This window comes from Pelophylax lessonae (assembly GCF_965119305.1).
Source record: "Pelophylax lessonae genome assembly, chromosome: 9".
NCBI lineage: Eukaryota > Metazoa > Chordata > Amphibia > Anura > Ranidae > Pelophylax > Pelophylax lessonae.
Genome location: NC_138776.1, coordinates 44,380,588 through 44,400,032, shown reverse-complemented (window position 1 = coordinate 44,400,032; position 19,445 = coordinate 44,380,588). Strand labels below are relative to the sequence as shown.

General features: G+C 45.4%; 1 protein-coding gene across 2 annotated transcripts in view; it reads left to right on the top strand.

The window, feature by feature from the left end:
• The window catches only part of SMNDC1 (survival motor neuron domain containing 1), a 45,228-nt gene that overhangs the window by 10,784 nt on the left and 14,999 nt on the right, over positions 1–19,445 (top strand). For both annotated transcript variants that reach the window (XM_082269187.1, XM_082269188.1), the window contains 4 exons: positions 341–460; positions 3,139–3,281; positions 7,234–7,395; positions 15,902–16,055. In XM_082269187.1, coding sequence (XP_082125313.1) covers positions 341–460; positions 3,139–3,281; positions 7,234–7,395; positions 15,902–16,055 — 579 coding nt within the window. The remainder of the gene's footprint in view (positions 1–340; positions 461–3,138; positions 3,282–7,233; positions 7,396–15,901; positions 16,056–19,445) is intronic.

The following is a 19,445-nucleotide window of genomic DNA, read 5'->3' as shown; positions in this document are numbered from 1 at the left end:
AAAGCTCTGTTTGTGGAAAAAAAGGACGTTAAATTGGTTTAGGTACAGCGTCGCACGACCGCACTATTGTCCGTTAAATTCACGCAGTGCCGAATCGCAAAATAGGCCCTGGTCAGGAAGGGGGTAAAATCTTCCGGGGCTTAAGTGGTTATCTGAGTTTTTAGCCGCCCCATATCCTATATAACCTCTTCTTTTGTATATTTGTCCCACCCAGTGCTGTATTTGCACAGTGCTGGGGTCAAATGCTACAACATGGAGATCTTGGCATTGAAAGTAACTGCTTTGCATACAAACTTTTAACAAAACGTGAAAAAAAAATCATAAATGCTTATTTGTACAGATGGCTGAAGAACTCGCAAAGCAGTTGGCTGGATACAAAGCCCAGCTTCAGCAGGTGGAGGCAGCGCTAACCGCTGATGGTGACAATGAGGATTTGCTGAAACTGAAAAAGGATTTAACGGTAAGTGTGCGCCACAAAGGCGCCTATAGAGTTGTATTCCTTTTAATAGTGGTGAAAGCCTCTGTTTGTGTCCATCTGTGTATAAGAAGCACGTGTGATCCTAAAGTGTGTGTCTGGGGAACATCGAAAAACAAATTCTCTATATAAGAATACATGGATGATTCTCATTTTCTTTTTTCACTTTAACCTTTTCGCTGCAAGAGCCTTTTTTTTTTTTTTTTTTTTTTAACCCGTTTAAAAATAATAATTTTAGACGTGAAGATTACATTAAAACCCCCAAACATATATTTTCTAAAGTCAGACACACTAGAGCTGGCGAACCTTGGCACCCCAGATGTTTTGGAACTACATTTCCCATGATGCTCAACTACACTGCAGAGTGCAAAAGCATCATGGGAAATGTAGTTCCAAAACATCTGGGGTGCCAAGGTTCCCCATCACTGCCCTAGAGAAAATAAAATAGAGGGTTCCATTTTTGTTGTTTACCGCAATGGTCTAGTAAACACACTAAAGTGAATTTTAGGGCAAAGAAAAACCCTTTTCTGTTAAACTATAAAGGCCAAGGTTGCACCAAGTAAATGGATACCAGCATGTCAACCCCTAAATTTGCGTGCGCCCGTGAAATGGCAACATACTTTAATACCCTATATTTTCTATAGGCGACTCTTCAGAAGCCCCCCTTTAGGTCCTCAGTTTTTAGTGTTACAGAGGAGGTCTGATGCTAGAATTATTGCTCTCACTCTGGCGTGCACAGCGATATGTAACATGTATCACAATAAAAGCATGTAGGCGCCCTCGACACGTGCATTTACAGTCATACTATTTGTGGGCAGGGGGGGGCCTCCAAATTTGTGGGGGAGGGGGGGGGAATTTAGGTGGTTGGGTGTAACGATTTTTTTATATAAAATAAAAAAAATGTTTCAAGTCCCCTATGTGATTTATTTTTAAGTGACAGTTTCTCTTTATTGAGACATGCAGGGTCTAAAAGACCCTGATGTCTCCTTCTAGCTCCACTGAATGTAATGCAGTGCAAATCACATTGAAATACAATCCTTCCCGGCTATGCTAGCCTCGGAAAGTGACGGGTGACCCAGAAGTGACGTCATACACGTCACTTTCCAGGTCACAGCAAGAAGGGGAAAGAGCGGACGTGTCTCTGCTCTTCAACCTCCCCTCCACCCGCAATGTCGGTCCTGAGCCCACAGATGGGCAAGCAGTGCCCAGAATACATGGCAGGTGGTGCCAGTACCGGGTTGTGTGGAAGCTGCACTGTGCAGCCGCCCGAATGCTTCCACCTGACTGGCAAGAGTCTGCATGGGCAGTGATCACCTGGAGAAACAGAGAGGGTATGGCCTCATTTACAGCGGTGTACTTAAACATACATCTGTGCAATGGGCCATTTTTGGCTGCATGTGTGTCCCGTGCATCTGCGTGCAAGCAGTCCCATTTATGTCTTTTGGGACACAGTGGCTGCAGAGACACAACAGCTGCGGCTACCTATTGGACATCTTAGTGGGTGCGTGACCCTGAACTTAACACTGTCTGTGTCTGGGGACATGCATCTGCACGGATGTAAAATTGGGAGCAGCAGCTGTGTCCGTGCATCCCAATAGACATGACAGAATGGGACTGCCTGTATACGGATGCAAAGAACAGCCTAAATTTTGCCGGGGGGGGGGGGGGTTTAAAGCAATACAGATTCGTCTGAGGTTCTGTTTCTTCCCTGCTCTGTCCAAAACTGAAAAGAAAAGTTTTTTTGTGTGTGTGTGTGTGTATATATATATATATATATATATATATAATGTGTATGAATCTATCTATCTATCTATCTAACTTTTCTTTTCAGTTTTGGACAGAGCAGAAACAGAACCTCGGATATGTACTCTTTTTGTGAAATACTGTGTGTGTGTGTGTATATATATATATATAATTTAATAGCACAGCACTCTTGGAATGCTAAATTGAATTTGCTGTATACGATGTGAGGAGCCTTAATCATTACATCAGGAACCTTGTGGAAAATTTTTGAAATGTTTAAATATTTTATTAGGCTGATTGGCAAGGTCATACTTTTATAATCGCTGGCAAAAATCCTGACCTTCATTTTTTCCAGGCTGTGGGATTTTTAAAGTGGAAATTGCAGTACAATGCAAAGGACACTCAGATTGCCTGGGCCCCCTTCTCCTTTGTAAATAAACTATTAGTTGGTGTAAAATGAACCTGTACGGAAAAAAATAATAATTGGCCTTACGTGCTTGCCCTACCCGTGTGTTCTGCTTGGTGTCACCATCTTTCCAGGAAATGCAGAACAGGCAAAATCTCACAATAAGACACTCCAGTCCATTGCAAAAGAGTCTTGCGAGTTTTTGGCTGCTCTGTATTCTCCAGGATCTTGCTCATCCTCGCCTAGGTGTGGTGAGGTAAATATAAATCTTAACGATACATTTTACACCTAGCAGTAGTAAGTGATTTGTGATGGGGGGGGGGGGTCCAGATATTGTAAGTGGACATTTTACTGCAAAGGCTGCTTTACAGACAATCAGCAGACCTTCCATTTGTAAAGGAACCATCAGATTGCCCTCAGTTTTCCGCTTCCTTGCTGTCTGGAACTACCCGAATTGATGAGTTTATTTTCAACCACAAATCTGCACAGTCTCTACTTTTTTATATAATTTCAGGAAGTCATTGAATTGACTAAAGACCTTCTCGCCTCACAACCCTCGGAAACCCCTGATGATTCAGATGATCCAGCCTCTGCTGGTGGCAGCCAGGTCTGGAAAGTGGGGGAACGTTGTATGTCCGTATGGACGGAAGATGGACAGTAAGTGGCAGGCTGCATAGTATTGGTTTATCATATGATGTACTTGTGAGCCGGTAAGATGTGCTTGGTCTGTTGTGGCTGTAACATTGTGTTAGCTCTGTAGATTGCATGCAGGGAACACTATCTCAACTGTTGCCTAGAAGAAATGCTGATTTTATTGCTTGTTTTATAAAGGGTGTATCTAAAGAATGCAGGGTAATCATCAGTATAGGCCGTAGTGTACTTTGGTTTTGTGCTGCCCTAGGCAAGACAAAACATGGGCGTACGCCCTCCTCGTCCAAATTTGGCCCAGCCGCTCTAAAATTGCGCACGCCTGGGCAACGGCCACAAACAACATAAATTTTACTATCCATAGGTAACAATTTAAAAGCTTTTGCAGGTTCCCACTTTGGATTTACAGAGGGGGTCTGGTGCTAGAATTACATCCCATGATCTGATGTTCGTGGTGATACCTCGCATGTGTGGGGAAATCGCTGTTTGCGTGCTTACGGGACAGACACGTGCGTTCATATTTGCAAACGAGCATGAGAGGACAGAGGCACTGATATATATATATATTTTTTATCACTTTTATTGCTGTCCCAAGGATTGTTAACATCCTTGTGACAGGTAATCTTTATGGAGAGATCTGGGGTATAAGACCCCAAATCCCTCCTCTGCCCTTAAAAGCTTGTAAAACACGATTGGTGTTTTTTAAATGCTTTTGATTTTTCAAATGTGGCGCAGATGGTTCCCGAAGCAAACTGAACGGAGCTCCCAATAGCAGTAAAAACATGACCTCCTAGCCTACTTTAACCACTCGCGGACCGCCCACCGTACATATACTGCGGCAGGGTACGTTATCTGACGCTTCCGGGTCTAGGGCGCGCACATGTGCTGCCAGTGACCTGCTCCCGAGTTCTGCAGGTACTGCAGACTCAATGTCCGCCGGCACCTGCTGATCATTCATTAAAAAGGCAGAATGGCAGTCTGCCTATGGAAACAAGGCAGAGTACCGTTCTGTCAGTAGGGAAGGCATTGCAGGAACATAGATTAATGCCTTCCCCTAGTCAAAGCACCCCCCCCCCCCCCCACACTACACAAGCACTGGCTAGGCACAAGGTTAACCCTTTGATCGCCCTTGATGTTAACCCCTTTCCAGCCAGTGCCATTTGTACTGTGACAGTGCATATCTTTAGCACTAATCAATGTATTCGTGTCACTGGTCCCCAAAAGGTGTCAGTTGGTGTCCCAACTGTTCGCCGCAATATGGCAGTCCTGTTATAAGTTGCTGAACGTTGCCATTACTAATAAAAAATAAAAATAAAAAAAATATCCCATAGTTTGTAGACAGTTTATAGTAACTTTAGCGCAAACCTATCAATATACGTTTATTGGGATTTTTTTTTTACCAAAAATATGTAGCAGAATACGTATTGGCCTACATTTATGAAGAATTTTTTTTTTTTACATTTTTTTTTCTATTGCATATATAGCAGAAATTAAAATTTTTTTTTTTTTTTTTCAAAATTTATATTTTATGTTTATAATGCAAAAAAAAACCAAAGAAAAAAACGCAGAGGTGATCAGATACCACCAAAAGAAAACTATATTTGTGGGGGGAAAGGGGACATGCATCCCATTTAGATACAGCGTTGCACGTTGTCTGTCAGTAAGGGCTATTTCACACGGCCGTTCAGTTTGTTGGCTCCGCTCCGGTCCTTTTTTTTTTTTTTTTCCACGGAGCGAATGACATTTATGTCATCCGCTCCGTATGTCCTCATATCATCCCATCCGTTTGCGGATGATACAGTGGATACGGAAAGTATTCAGACCCCCTTAAATTTTTCACTCTTTGTTATATTGCAGCCATTTGCTAAAATCATTTAAGTTCATTCTTCTTCCTCATGAATGTACACATAGCACCCCATACTGACAGAAAAACAAAGAATTGTTGACATTGTTGCAGATTTATTAAAAAAAGAAAAACTGAAATATCACATGGTCCTAAGTATTCAGACCCTTTGCTGTGACACTCATATATTTAATTCAGGTGCTTTCCATTTCTTCTGATCATCCTTGAGATGGTTCTACACCTTCATTTGAGTCCAGCTGTGTTTGATTATACTGATTGGACTTGATTAGGAAAGCCACACACCTGTCTATATAAGACCTTCCAGATCACAATGCATGTCAGAGCAAATGAGAATCATGAGGTCAAAGGAACTGCCTGAAGAGCTCAGAGACAGAATTGTGGCAAGGCACAGATCTGGCCAAGGTTACAAAAAGATTTCTGCTGCACTTAAGGTTCCTAAGAGCACAGTGGCCTCCATAATCCTCAAATGGAAGACGTTTGGGACGACCAGAACCCTTCCTAGAGCTGGCCGTCCGGCCAAACTGAGCTATCGGGGGAGAAGAGCCTTGGTGAGAGAGGTAAAGAAGAACCCAAAGATCACTGTGGCTGAGCTCCAGAGATGCAGTCAGGAGATGGGAGAAAGTTGTAGAAAGTCAACCATCACTGCAGCCCTCCACCAGTCGGGGCTTTATGGCAGAGTGGCCCGACGGAAGCCTCTCCTCAGTGTAAGACACATGAAAACGCGCATGGAGTTTGCTAAAAAACACCTGAAGGACTCCAAGATGGTGAGAAATAAGATTCTCTGGTCTGATGAGACGAAAATAGAACTTTTTGGCCTTAATTCTAAGCGGTATGTGTGGAGAAAGCCAGGCACTGCTCATCACCTGTCCAATACAGTCCCAACAGTGAAGCATGGTGGTGGCAGCATCATGCTGTGGGGGTGTTTTTCAGCTGCAGGGACAGGAGGACTGGTTGCAATCGAGGGAAAGATGAATGCGGCCAAGTACAGGGATATCCTGGACAAAAACCTTCTCCAGAGTTCTCTGGACCTCAGACTGGGCCGAAGGTTTACCTTCCAACAAGACAATGACCCTAAGCACACAGCTAAAATAACAAAGGAGTGGCTTCACAACAACTCCGTGACTGTTCTTGAATGGCCCAGCCAGAGCCCTGACTTAAACCCAATTGAGCATCTCTGGAGAGACCTAAAAATGGCTGTCCACCAACGTTTACCATCCAACCTGACAGAACTGGAGAGGATCTGCAAGGAGGAATGGCAGAGGATCCCCAAATCCAGGTGTGAAAGACTTGTTGCATCTTTCCCAAAAAGACTCCTGGCTGTATTAGATCAAAAGGGGGCTTCTACTAAATACTGAGCAAAGGGTCTGAATACTTAGGACCATGTGATATTTCAGTTCTTCTTTTTTAATAAATCTGCAACAATGTCAACAATTCTGTGTTTTTCTGTCAGTATGGGGTGCTATGTGTACATTCATGAGGAAGAAGAATGAACCTAAATGATTTTAGCAAATGGCTGCAATATAACAAAGAGTGAAAAATTTAAGGGGGTCTGAATACTTTCCGTACCCACTGTATACGGACATAATGTAAGTCTATGGGCATTGCGGATGACACCGCTGACATCCGATTTTGCCTCCTTTCCGTTTTTTTAACGGAGGAAAAATAGGGTTCTGTTCCGTACCAAAAAACTGAACAGAACTGAAAGGAAGAAAATCAGATGTCAGCGGATGGTCATCCACTGACATCCGCAATCCCATTGACATACATTATGTCCGCAAATCATCCGCAAAAAAAAATAGGATGATTTGCGGACATACGGAGCACCCTTGTGAAAGGGCCCTTAAAGTACCAGTGTGGTATCCCAAAAAATGCCCATGTTATGAGAGGTGGGGGGGGGGAATTTTCCGGAACTGAAGTGGTTAACCAATAGTAGAGGGGGGGAAAAAAGGTTTTGTTATAATGTATACTTTCACATTGATGTTAAGTGGGTATCTGCAGACAAGGGGGATCGGGCTCTTGATTTGCACTGTGTGATGTTGGCGTCATGCCATGTTACAGGCCATTACTCACATGCTTACAGCCATGATCTCTTTACAGGTGGTACGAAGCCGAGATCGAGGAGATAGATGAAGAGAACGGCACCGCAGCCATCACCTTCTTGGGTTACGGAAATGCTGAAGTCACATCTCTGCTCAACTTGAAACCCTTGGAGGAGGGAAGGAAAACCAAGGAAGTCAGCGGCAGCTTACCTATGTCAAAGTGCGTATGCCTTCCAAACCAGTGTCATGTTTATGATTTATGCAGTTGTACCTTTAAAGCCTTTTGCATTTTTTGTACACGTTTACAAATTCATTTTAGGCTTAAAGATTTGCAAAAACCCCAAAAAAGAGGACACCCTAGAGAATAAAATGGTGGTCTTTTTTTATATCACATGATATTACTGCAAAGGTTTAGGAAACACAAAATTTCAATAAAAAATACATGAAAGTAAATATACACAATGTATTACCCAATTTTTTGATCAAATATAAAAGATGAGGTTGCACCCGGTAAAAAGATACCCAACATGTCGAACCTTAAACTTGCACGCACCCGTGAAATAGTGAGTACCTTATATTTTGCGTAGTTGGCACTTTAAAAGCCCCTATAGGTTATCAGTTTAGCATTGCAGATTGTACAGGCACATGTAAATAATACAGACAGAAGTGCAGTAACCCTTGGAGTCAACAAGAGGAGTATATATTAAGAGGAGTACATATTCCGGTGATCTGGGTATAGCCAAGCAGATAACCAACACCACTTCCTGATTGAACTAGAGGAGACATCCAATGAGCATATATATTGTTATATCTGGTAAGAGGCTCATTTGTGTGGTTACACCAGGGTGGATCTGCATGCCTTTGTGGTGTCATATTGCCTAAGAGATGCATATGTCTGGTAAGCAGGATTAGCAGCTGGTGTTGGGATCTTTATTCACGTGGAATTCACTCTTTTTGGAATATTACTTCAAGCACCGTCACTTCAGAACACCATTTTGTTATCACATGATGGACTTTTTGTTTTGAATCACCTTATGAAAATTTTGTTGTCATTTTGAAACCATTTATGAATTGTGATTATTTATATACACTTCACCTTTGAAGAGTCACTTTATATTTAAACAGTTGAGCAATACAGTTACTTTTTCTTGTTTAGCGCACCAACCACCATTCACATATTTTTCACTAGGCACAGTTTCTTGGTTGCAGCTTTACTAAAATATATTATCAGCGCACTTTCATTTAATTTCACCCACTAAAAGCAACAATGGGCTTAATTCCTGCTGTGGCACGTGTACACCTTTTGGCTGCTCCCTCAGCCTCTAAAGAGGGTAGGGGGCTGTAAAACTTTGACTCAACAGCAGTATCCGCTTTACGTGTAAACAAGCCTTAAGGTTGCTGCTGCTGAATTCAACTAAGGGCCTATACACAAGTGCAGCAGGCACTGCGGCTCCCCTCAAAAGCGATCCAAGTGTGTTTGACAGGTGGTGAGGAGGAGATATGTTCTCTCCTCACTACCTGATTTAAACCCATGATTGACGTGAAATGCACGCTATTGCAACACGGTAGTATGGCAATTGGAGGTTTATACCAGGTAAGGAGGCAACACTGCCCGGTGATTTTTGAATTTCTCCCATGTTGTTCAGGTAGATTTTTACCGCTGCTATATGGTCTCTTCTAAAAATATGTTTGGGGGTTCCAAGTAATTTTGTAGCAAAAAAAATGTAGATTTTTCTCTTACGTCCTCTGACAGTCGCCGCCCACTCATACAGTCTTCACTATTGTGTATTGGCCTTCTCCGCAGGAGCAAGCTAGGCAGTAATTTTGTTAATACAAACAAACTTTAACACACAGACACACCTACAGGGAGCCGTCCCTCTGGCCAATATCCTTCAGCCAGTAACACTCTAATCCAGTTCTTTGCTGCCTAGGATCAGGAGTAGGCTAGATTTTCCCTGCTGGGACCTAGTGTCTCAGTTTTTTCCATCTGTTTCTTTCTGAAAAAGTGATTTTTCTTTTGAAATAGCTTTTTATTTTTCTCACCTGCGCTAGTTAGTCAGAATTTCGAGGACTACAAGCATTCGCAGAACTGGGCCTCGCACTGGGTAATATAGAACCTTATGGAGTCCCAGTCTGCCATCGAGCGTCGCAGGCTTTTGGTACGCCCAGGCCTCGCAATGAAAGTGCCCCTGGAAGCGGGGGACGAGCCTGCAAAGTTTCCTATCTTCGCTGGGATGTCTCAACTTCGGAACACCCGGGTGTTGCTAGCATCCTTCCTGGCTGACGGCACCCCCACCCAGGTGGGAGGTCTCCCGTGTCTGAGCGGTGCCCACGTTCGCTGGATGGGGAGTACGATTGCCCCTCTGTCCCTGGAAACAGGTGTTGAGGGGGTATTGAGTGGGCCCACTCTGGGGATGGCGGTACATGTACAGTTTGCTGTAATATTCCCCTCATGGCCATGGATGGCCCTCTGTGTCTTGCCTTCCCTGCCCCTGTGGGGGCGCTCCTGTGGTGTGGACCGCCATGCGGGGGGGTGTGGGGACTTCTTTCTCCTGGGGGTGCTCTGTGCAGATCTCGGTGGGGGCCAGTACAGGCGTTTGCTGCGTGGTTCGCCCGGCCGCCATTTTGGGTGAGGGCTGGCTGTTTTGGCCTCAGAGTGAGGGCAGCGGCCATTTTCTATCATCGTTGGCACCGATCAGGCGCCATCTTTAGTATGGGCGGATGTCCTTTTCTGGGTAGCGGCCATTTTCAAAGTGCTTTCCCTCCATTGACTTATATCAGGCAACATTTTTTTGTGGCTCAGGGCTTGCTTTTGCCTCTACGGCATGAGGTCACTTCCTCCTTTTTCATCAGCCTTTTCAGCAGCGTGGCAAGTACAGGGATGCTGTGGGGGGATTTTACTGTTTTTCTCTGGCTATATTCCTGCTAGCACTCTTTTTCCAGGGTGACTTTAGTTAAGGGAAGGGTCTCCACCTGTAGTGCAGTTTGCTATAGGGGTCCGTGGGAACCACCGTTTTAAAGGGCCAGTGTCATTATTTTTGCACTTTGATAATATGGAGTCCCAGGATAGCAAATTCCGCACAGACCTAGTTGATGGTTCAGGTACTCCTGATTCCACTTCCTTAGCCTCTTTATCTGCTGGACTTGCGACTTTAGCGTCAAAAGTTGATCTGCTGATGTCTGACCGTGTTACAAAAAAAACGGCCTATGCCCTCTCGTTGCCACGGACAACGTCCCCCCTGAGGGGTCCCCGTCTTCTCAGTCGGATGTGGAGGAGGAGGATTCATCCTCTGGGATAGCACGTGACCGTGCTGCGGTTGACGCACTTATTAGCTCCGTTAAGGAGACTTTAAATCTTTATGACGAGCCCTCCATGGCAGGTTCCTTCGGGACCCGCAAAGCCCAGAAGTCAGGTCAGGTTTTTCCTTGTCCCGAAGAGTTTCAGGAAACAGTAAATGACCAATGGCGTTGCATTAAACATACGCTGGTGGTACCTAAGAGATTTAAGTACAGTTATCCCTTTGCGGATTCGGTTGATTCTCGCTGGACTGTGGTTCCTAAAGTTGACCACACTGTTTCCAGACTGAATAAATCCACCTTGATGCCAGTAGAAGACTCCCCGGTGTTTAAGGACCCGGCGGATAGACGGGTGGAAACGCTTTCCCACCACATGTATTTGGTGGCGGGTTCCCTGCTGAAGCCTGTGTTCGCCTCAGTGATGGGGTCTCAGGCTATCGCTGAATGGGCCAATGTGCTTAGGCGCACTCTGGTAGCAGAGTCGGTTTCTGCTGCTTCGCTGGACATGTTGGATCAAATGGCCCAGGCTGTGATGTACCTGTGTGACGCAGCTTTGGACGAGGCTCCTTTGGTCTCACATCTATCTGCGGTCGGGATTGCAATCTGCCGCATTATTTGGCTGAAAAGCTGGTCGGCCGACCATGCTTCTAAGAAGACAGTGTCTGACATCCCTTATGCGGGGGATCGTCTTTTTGGCGACACTCTAGATGAGCTGATCAAGGGGCTTACTGGGGATAAGAGCACTCTCTTGCCTCAAGTCTTGAAGGGTAAATCTCCCCGCGCTAGGCGGGGTCCCTCCTTTAAGACTAACCGGGGGTCCTTTTCGTGCCTTCGGGGCACAGGAAAAGGGCAAGGCCTCCGGCGGTCACAAGAAATCTTGGGCGGGTAAGCCCAAAACTGGTCAAGCTGGGCAGGCAAACCAGTGTACCATTTCCTGAAGGGACGCCCTCACCCGTATCAGGGGTGGGGGGACGTGTGCGTTGTTTCCTCGAGCCCTGGTTGTCCAAGATTCAGGACAGGTGGGTTCACAAGCTCATTCATTCAGGGTGTTGATCTCACCCCGCAGACAGATTCTTTCCATCAAATCTCCATCTGACTCCTGATCGTTTCTGGGATCTAAAACAGGTGGTTCAGGATCTTCTAGGAATCCATCCGGTTGGTGGAGGCATCTCTGAATCCAAGGGAATTCATGGGCTCCATCGACCTAAAGGATGCGTATCTGCACATCCCTATTTACGATGGTCATCAGCGGTATCTCCGCTTCACAATTGCAGAGGAGCATTACCAGTTTGTGGCGTTGTCCTTCGGTCTTGCTTCAGCTCCAAGGGTGTTCACCAAGGTTTTCGCTCCTGTGTTGGCTCTGCTGCGGGTGAAGGGGATTGCGATCCTCGGTTATCCGGACGATCTCCTGTTAAGGTCGAGCTCGAGTGCCACCCTGTTGAGCGATCTGTCAGTCACGGTTCAGACGCTCCAGGAGTTTGGGTGCACCATCAATTTTCAGAAGCCTGCTCTGTCCCCTTCGGTTCGTCTCCCCTACCTGAGGATGATCCTGGACTCTGCTCAGGCGAAGGTCTTCCTTTCTGAGGACAAACTCCAGATTCTGCAGCACAAGATCAGGTCCCTCAGGGACAACGATCTCTCCTCGCTTCGGACCTGCATGCGGTCCCTGATGGTGTCGGCCTTCGAGGCGGTCCCATTTGCGCAGTTTCACACGAGAACTCTTCAAGCAGAGATTCTTGCCAGGTGGGACAGACATCCTCAGTCTTTGGACAGGATGATTTTGCTAAGCCACCATGCGAGATCGGATCTGTTGTGGTGACTCCAGTCACCGACTCTGACACAAGGCAAGTCCTTCTGGACGGTGCTCACCACGGATGCCAGCCTGTCGAGCTAGGGTGGAGTTCTGGGCAAATTTTGTGCCCAGGGGACGTGGTCGGAGGAGGAGTCTTCCCTACTGATCAATGTCCTGGAGCTCTGGGCGATCAAGCTGTTTGTTACGTTGGTCGTCTCGGCTTCAGGGCTGCCCTGTGCGAGTGCAGACGGACAACGCCACGGCCATCAGGGAGGCACCAGGAGTGCCTGGGCGGCCAGGGAAGTGGCCAAGATTCTGTCTTGGGCCGAATCGCATGTTTCGGCGATTTCGGCCATTCACATTCCAGGTGTGGACAACTGGCCTGCAGACTATCTGAGTCGCCAGACCCTAGACCAGGTGGAATGGTGTTTCGCCTTCTGTGTGTCCGGTGGGGGTCTCCGGACGTGGATCTGTTCGCTTCCCGTCTCAACAAAAAGGTAGAAAGGTTCATGGCTCGATCTCGCGATCCTCTGGCGGACGCCTCGGACGTGTTAGTGGTGCCGTGGCAGCGGTATCGGCTGATATATGCCTTCCCCCCGATTCAAATGTTGTCCAGGTTCCTCCGCAGGTTAGCCTCGGAACAGATGCTGGAGATTTCTGGTAGCTTCAGACTGGCCGCGTCTATCTTGGTACGAGGACATCATGCAGATGGTTGTTGAACCTCCCTGGCGGCTTCCACTAAGAGATGATCTTCTGTCTCAAAGACTGATCTTCCATCCTGCTTTACAGTCGCTGGTTTTGACGGCTTGGCTGTTGAAAGCCAAGTCTTGAGAGGCAGGGGTATCCCGTCAGCTGTCATTCCTACCTTGCTAAAAGCTAGGAAAGCTTCTTCTGGGAAGGTTTTATCATCGCACCTGGAGGGCATATTTTGCCTGGTGTGAGTCACAAGGTCTTCACCCCCGCTCCTTTTTAATGGCGAGGGTTTTGGCTTTCCTGCAGACTGGGGTGGATCAGCACCTGGCTATTCTTTTCCAGCGTCCTTTGGCGTCTAATTCCTTGATTCGCACCTTTATTCAGGTGGTGCGTCATCTGGCTCTCCCAAGGAAGGCTCCCTTACCTCCCTGGGACCTGAATCTGGTTCTGTCTGTTTTACAACGACCTCCTTTTGAGAACATCAGAGAGATCCCTCTGCCTGTGTTGTCACAGAAGGTTGCTTTTCTAGTGGCGATCACATCTGCTCGAGTGTCGGAGTTGGCGGCTCTGTCTTGCTGCTCCCCTTATCTGGTTGTTCATAAGGATAAGGTGGTCTTGCGACCAAATCAGTCTTTTCTTCCTAAGGTGGTTTCAGCCTCCCATCTCAATGAGGATATTGTGTTGCCTTCGCTTTGCGCGAAGCCCAAGCATCCTAAGGAGTTTGCTTTGCATTCCTTGGACGTGGTCCGGGCGAGGCCTATTCGATTGTGCAGGCCTATTCGATTAAGGGTCGGGTTTCTCCCTTCCCTGTTAAGGCACACTCTACTAGAGCTGTTAGTGCGTCTTGAGCTTTTCGCCACCAGGCGTCGTGGTTCAGGTGTGCAAAGCGGCGACCTGGTTGTCTGTACACACCTTTTCTAAGTTTTACAAACTTGATGTGTTGGCATCTTCAGTTGCTTCTTTTGGCCGCAAGGTTTTAAGTGCGGCAGTGTTTTAAAGAGACATGCTATTTTTTTTTTTTTTCTGTCTCTTAGTCATGGGGTTTATTTCATTTTTCCTGGGTTAGCTCCTGTTGAGCTTTACTTACCCCCCTGGTTCAGTTCAGTTTTTTTCTCTGACCTGGGTGCTGCGTTGCCTATTTTAAGGTTGCGTCTTCCCACCCCTCACATCTGCACTGCTTTGGGACGTCCCAATAGTGTAGAATGTATGAGTGGGCGGCGACTGTCAGAGGAGGTAAGAGAAAATAGAATTTTTGTAAGATCTTACCGTAAAATTCTTTTCTCTTGAGTCCTCTGACAGTCGCCGCCCCCGCCCCTTTCTTTGGGGTTGATGGTTTTTCATGGACTGCTTGCTACATAACTGGATTAGAGTGTTACTCTGTAGGTGTGTCTATGTGTTAAAGTTTGTTTGTATTAACAAAATTACTGCTTAGCTTGCTCCTGCGGAGAAGGCCAATACCCAATAGTGAAGACTGTATGAGTGGGCGGCGACTGTCAGAGGACTCAGAGAAAATAATTTTTCGGTAAGATCTTACAAAAATTCTATTTTCCATGTAGGAGAGAAGTGTCAGTATTGGCCAGGTTGGCAAGTGGTTAAAAAACATCCTTGTCTGGGAGCATGTGCATGCACACAATGCCTGTGATTGCGCTGCATTGGAACAAACCCTAAGCCTCCCTCAAAGTATGCTATTCCCATGTGATCGAGTCATCATGACATTATATTCTGACTATATATACCAGGGGTACTGAATTAAAATTCACGGAGGTCCGCTTAGTAAAATCATCTTCCAGCGGAAGTCCGAATCACATGTTTGTGATTTGATTCAGATCCTTTACATTACAGCACCCTCTCCTAGGCGTTCCCATCTCTGCAGCTGGGGAGCGCAGGTGAATTTGCACGTGTTCCTAGCCCGCAGAGAAACAAGCCACACTTCAGCCCAGCTTGGTGCTGCGCAATTTAAAAAAAGGGCCAGAGACTTGTTTCCCTGCATTTCTCATGGGTAGTGCAGCCCGTTAAAATGAGTGGGCTGACCTACCAGTGACATGCGCAAGCCTTAACATCAACACCCTTCTTGGCCCCCTCATTACAGTACTCATATCGCCCACATTGTCCTCAGCCCCCCATTACAGTCCCCAGCTCCCCCACATTATTGTCCTCCGCCCCCCAAAAAAGTATTTAGCTCCCCCACATTCCTGTGCTCAGCCAATCGCAATTCCTGTCCCCAGCCTCCTCCATTACAGTACCCAAAACTCCCCTACATTACTATCCTCAGCCCCCCCCCCTCCCTCATCACAGTACTCAGCCCACCAAATACAGTACTTAGCTCCCCTACATTGCATTATTGTCCTCAGCCCCCCAATATGGTATTCAGTTCCCCCACATTACTGTCCCCAGTCCCCCACATTGCATTCCCCAGGCCCCCCATTACAGTACTCGGTCTTAACCCCTACCCACACACACACATTAGAGTACTCAGCCCCCCACACACAAACACATTAGAGTACTCGGCATCTCTCCCCCTTCCTACATTACATCTGCCTACCTTACACAGACAGGAGGACTCGAGGCATAGCAGGTCTGAATGGAGGACAGAAGCTGCAAGGTGATTGGTTGCTTAGACTGCCCTTCATCTTGGCAACCAATCACTGGCTTGTTCACCTCCAGAATGGTCCCACCTCCCCCTGTCAGCTCTGCAAGTCTGCAAAGAAAGCGTGACAGCTGAAGGGAGAACAGGCTCCTAAATGGCGCGATCACTGCGGTCCGGGAGAGAGAGTGATGGGTGCCGGACTCGGGCCCCCATTTAGTGATGCCTGATATATACAATCTATCATTTAAAATGTGCCAAAAAGCCTGTGCCAATGTTTAAAAAACTCCATTGCAGCATGTTCAAATGGAGATCCATGTGTGCTGTCCTGGAACCTGACCTCATGTTATGTTTTTATAGGAAAGAACAGATTGCCGCGCAGAGGGAATATAAGAAGAAGAAAGCACTGAAGAAAGCTCAGAGGATAAAAGAGCTGGAGCAAGAGAGAGAGGATCAGAAAAATAAATGGCAAACATTTAATAACAAGGCCTATTCTAAGAACAAGAAAGGACAGGTACTCTTCCATTCAGTGTGGTTAGAACAAAATGCTTTGTGCTGTATTGTCTGGTAATTAAAGCTGAACTCCAGTATGAGTATGAATTTTCATTCTAAACAAAATGCTTTGCACAGCGTTGTTTTGTCCAGTAGTTAGAGCTTTAGGTGGTGACGGGTCATTTCCATGCTCTCACGTATCCGCCCACATGGCTACACAGCGCTGTCATTTACCTGCTGGGAACATTGACATTTGCATATGCTGTCCATCAAGAAGCAAGGACTTGCACTGGCAGGACAGCTCGGTGAGCATCTCAAAACAGACCATTTATCACAGGTACCTCAGATTATAAGGATGTCAGACAGGCAAAGACTATACAAGGGCGTACATATGATAGTGTGGGGGAAGGGAAATGGATGGTATCGGTCTTATGATGATGATTGGATCGGTCTTATGGTACAGGAAAATAGATGAACCTACCCCTTTTAATATCCTCTTTCAAGTAACTTTATTCAGGCATTGTTGCTGCTGTTTTTTTTTTTTTTGTTTTGTTTTTTGCATAGTTTTCATTAGGGGATTGCTTTTGTAAAGATGCAATAAAAAATCAGACTGGAGCTCAGCTTTATAGTATTTGTAAAGCCTTACAATGGTTTTCTATTTTTTGCTCTCTTTTGGTCTGTTAAATATACCATTGAAAGTGTTTTTTTGTGTGACTAGTGCAAAAATTGCCTTTTGATCCTGCCAGAAATTCACTAAGCCACAACTTCTTTTGCTGTCTCAGGACACAAACACCTCCCACCTATCTTGTTATAGTTTAGGGGTGTTATTCTGTAGTCCGGATGGTACGCTCTGTCCTAGGTGACAACATTGCCTATCCATACAGTATAGTGAGTGAGCATTGTCACCCTGGGAGAAGAAGTGTGTTTCTGGCAGGATGACCAGGGGAAATGGTGAAAGGACTGGTAAGCTGCAATATTTAACACACTTATTTCACGAGAGGGTAGAAACGCTTTAAATCCCAACTTCATAAGAGATTGCTCTCAATGGCTACCCTGATGATGGTGCCACATCCCAAAGGTATGCAAATGCAGAAAAAGGAGGTTCCCCTATGGTGGGACCTTTCAGGCACTCTAGTGAAAATACAATAGTATAGTATAATACAAAATTAATATTATTGAAAAGATAAGTTCATACATATAAAAGCATGGCAAGCAGTTATGAAAATACAAAAGTTGCAGACAACGTGAGTACTGTAGAAGCAGGGACCCAACGTGTTTCGAAGTGTAATACTTATTCCTCAGGGGTACTCCTTTTTAGCTTAGTGTCTCTATTAACTGCGTTTGTATGACCAATATCTTGCTTGCACAATAATAAAAGCAACCGAACTGTGGAGGTCCATGTGATCGGTTCAGATGATGGTATAAATAGTTTTAATAGCCCAATGATTCAGCCAAAGTGTGGGAAGACTACCAGCAAAGCTGACTCGCTGATCTTTGTGAGCTGTGGTCATGAATTTTTGAAGCTGCTTATCTCAGTTCAAGGGCTCCCTTCTTTGGACTTCAGCTACCCAATGGGCTTTGCTGATAGTCTTCCCACATTTTGGCTGAATCATTGGGCTATTACAACTATTTATACCATCATCTGAACCTATTTCATGGACCTCCACAGTTCGGTTGCTTTTATTATTGTGCAAGCAAGATATTTGTCATACAAACGCAGTTAATAGAGACACTGTAAGCTAAAGAGTACCCCTGAGGAATAAGTATTACACTTCGAAACGTGTTGGGTCCCTGCTTCTACATTACTCACGTTGTTTGCAACTTTTGTATTTTCATAACTGCTTGCCATGCTTTTATATGTATGAACTTATCTTTTCAATAATATTAATTTTGTATTATACTATTGTATTTTCACTAGAGTGCCTGAAAAGTCCCACCATAGGGTAACCCCCTTTTTTCTGCATTTAAATCCCAACTTCACCCCTTTTTTTTTTTTTTTTTTTTTATTACTGTTAAAAGTGGACCTTACCCTCCAGAGCACAGTTGCGTTTTCTGACACTAAACTGTTTTAAAAAATATATATATATATATTTCAAGTACAGTATGTGTTTTTAACTTAAAGGATAATTTCACTTTTTGTAAAAAAATAATAAATGCACATTTTTTTTGGAGGTAAAAAAATGTGTATTTGTTGTGTGCGTTTTTTTCTTTTTTTTCCCTGTTTTTTGAGTCTGTAAAGAATTGCACTAGCTATGCAGACCTCCAGCAGATCTGCTTCCCTGTACATCCCATACGGGTAAGCAGATACAAACTACTACTACAGTGCCGTGGTAGTTCATTGAAAACTACAAGCCGACCGCTGCAACGGCTGCTGGACTTGGTAGTTTTCCATGCACAGAGCTCTGTTAATCAGTGATGCAGCTGGGCCGAGCCCTGCTCGGGCCCTTTTTTAATTTGAATTTTCACAGCTAGTGGGGAGGAAGAAGAACCCCGCTAGCTGTCACAGCGGAGATCGGGGAGGTTCGGGGCTGGGCCGTATGTTACATCCTGAATATGGGTGTAACATGTTACAAAGGTGAACTTATCCTTTAACCTTACCTTTAAAGTACCTTCTGTTGCTCTCGACCTCCAAGTCACTAATATTTTTTTTTTTTTTTTTTTGCGGTGTTGTGGCTTTTTGTTAGACAGCAGCTACATTCATTCTCCATGGTCCCATTGTATGTAGGAATGTAGCCAACCTCCTGCTTGCTCCCGAGCTAGATTAGGGTCAATGGGATGTGTAGTGTACATAGATTAGCGCACTGCTAATTCCAAACAAACTAAAAGGAGAGGCTCACGGAAGACGTTAGAAGGCAGAAAAACACTGTATGAAATATCATGAAAAATAGATTTTAGGACCATTAAGTAGTAAATATAGTTTAGTATCACACACTTTTGTGTGGAAATCTTTCCCCCTCCCTCTTCCTCTCCTCCGAAGCATTCCCAATACAAATTCTGGGGTTGTGGGTTTTGTAATTGGCCAGAAAGGAGAGGCGGAGAAATTATCGCAGCAATGGGGTCTATGAGACCTGCAGTGCTTACGTTTAGAAGTACAGCAGAGGCTGAACCAATACTGACATGTAAACAAGATTTAGGCAGTAATGTGAAAGTATGGGAGGTTCTTAGAGTCGGTTCACACTAATCTCGACTTGTCAGGCGACTTGGTCGCCTGACAAGTAGCTCCCAATGCTGTGCAATGGAACCGTTCTAATCGGAGCGACTCAGGTCGCTCAAGAAAAAGGTTCCTGCACTATTTTTTGGCGAAGTCGGAGCGACTTGCATTGACTTCTATTATGAGAAGTCATTTGCAAGCCACGATAAAGTCGCGCTGCACGGGCGACTTCAAAGTCGCCCAAAGTCAGGGCAACTTTGG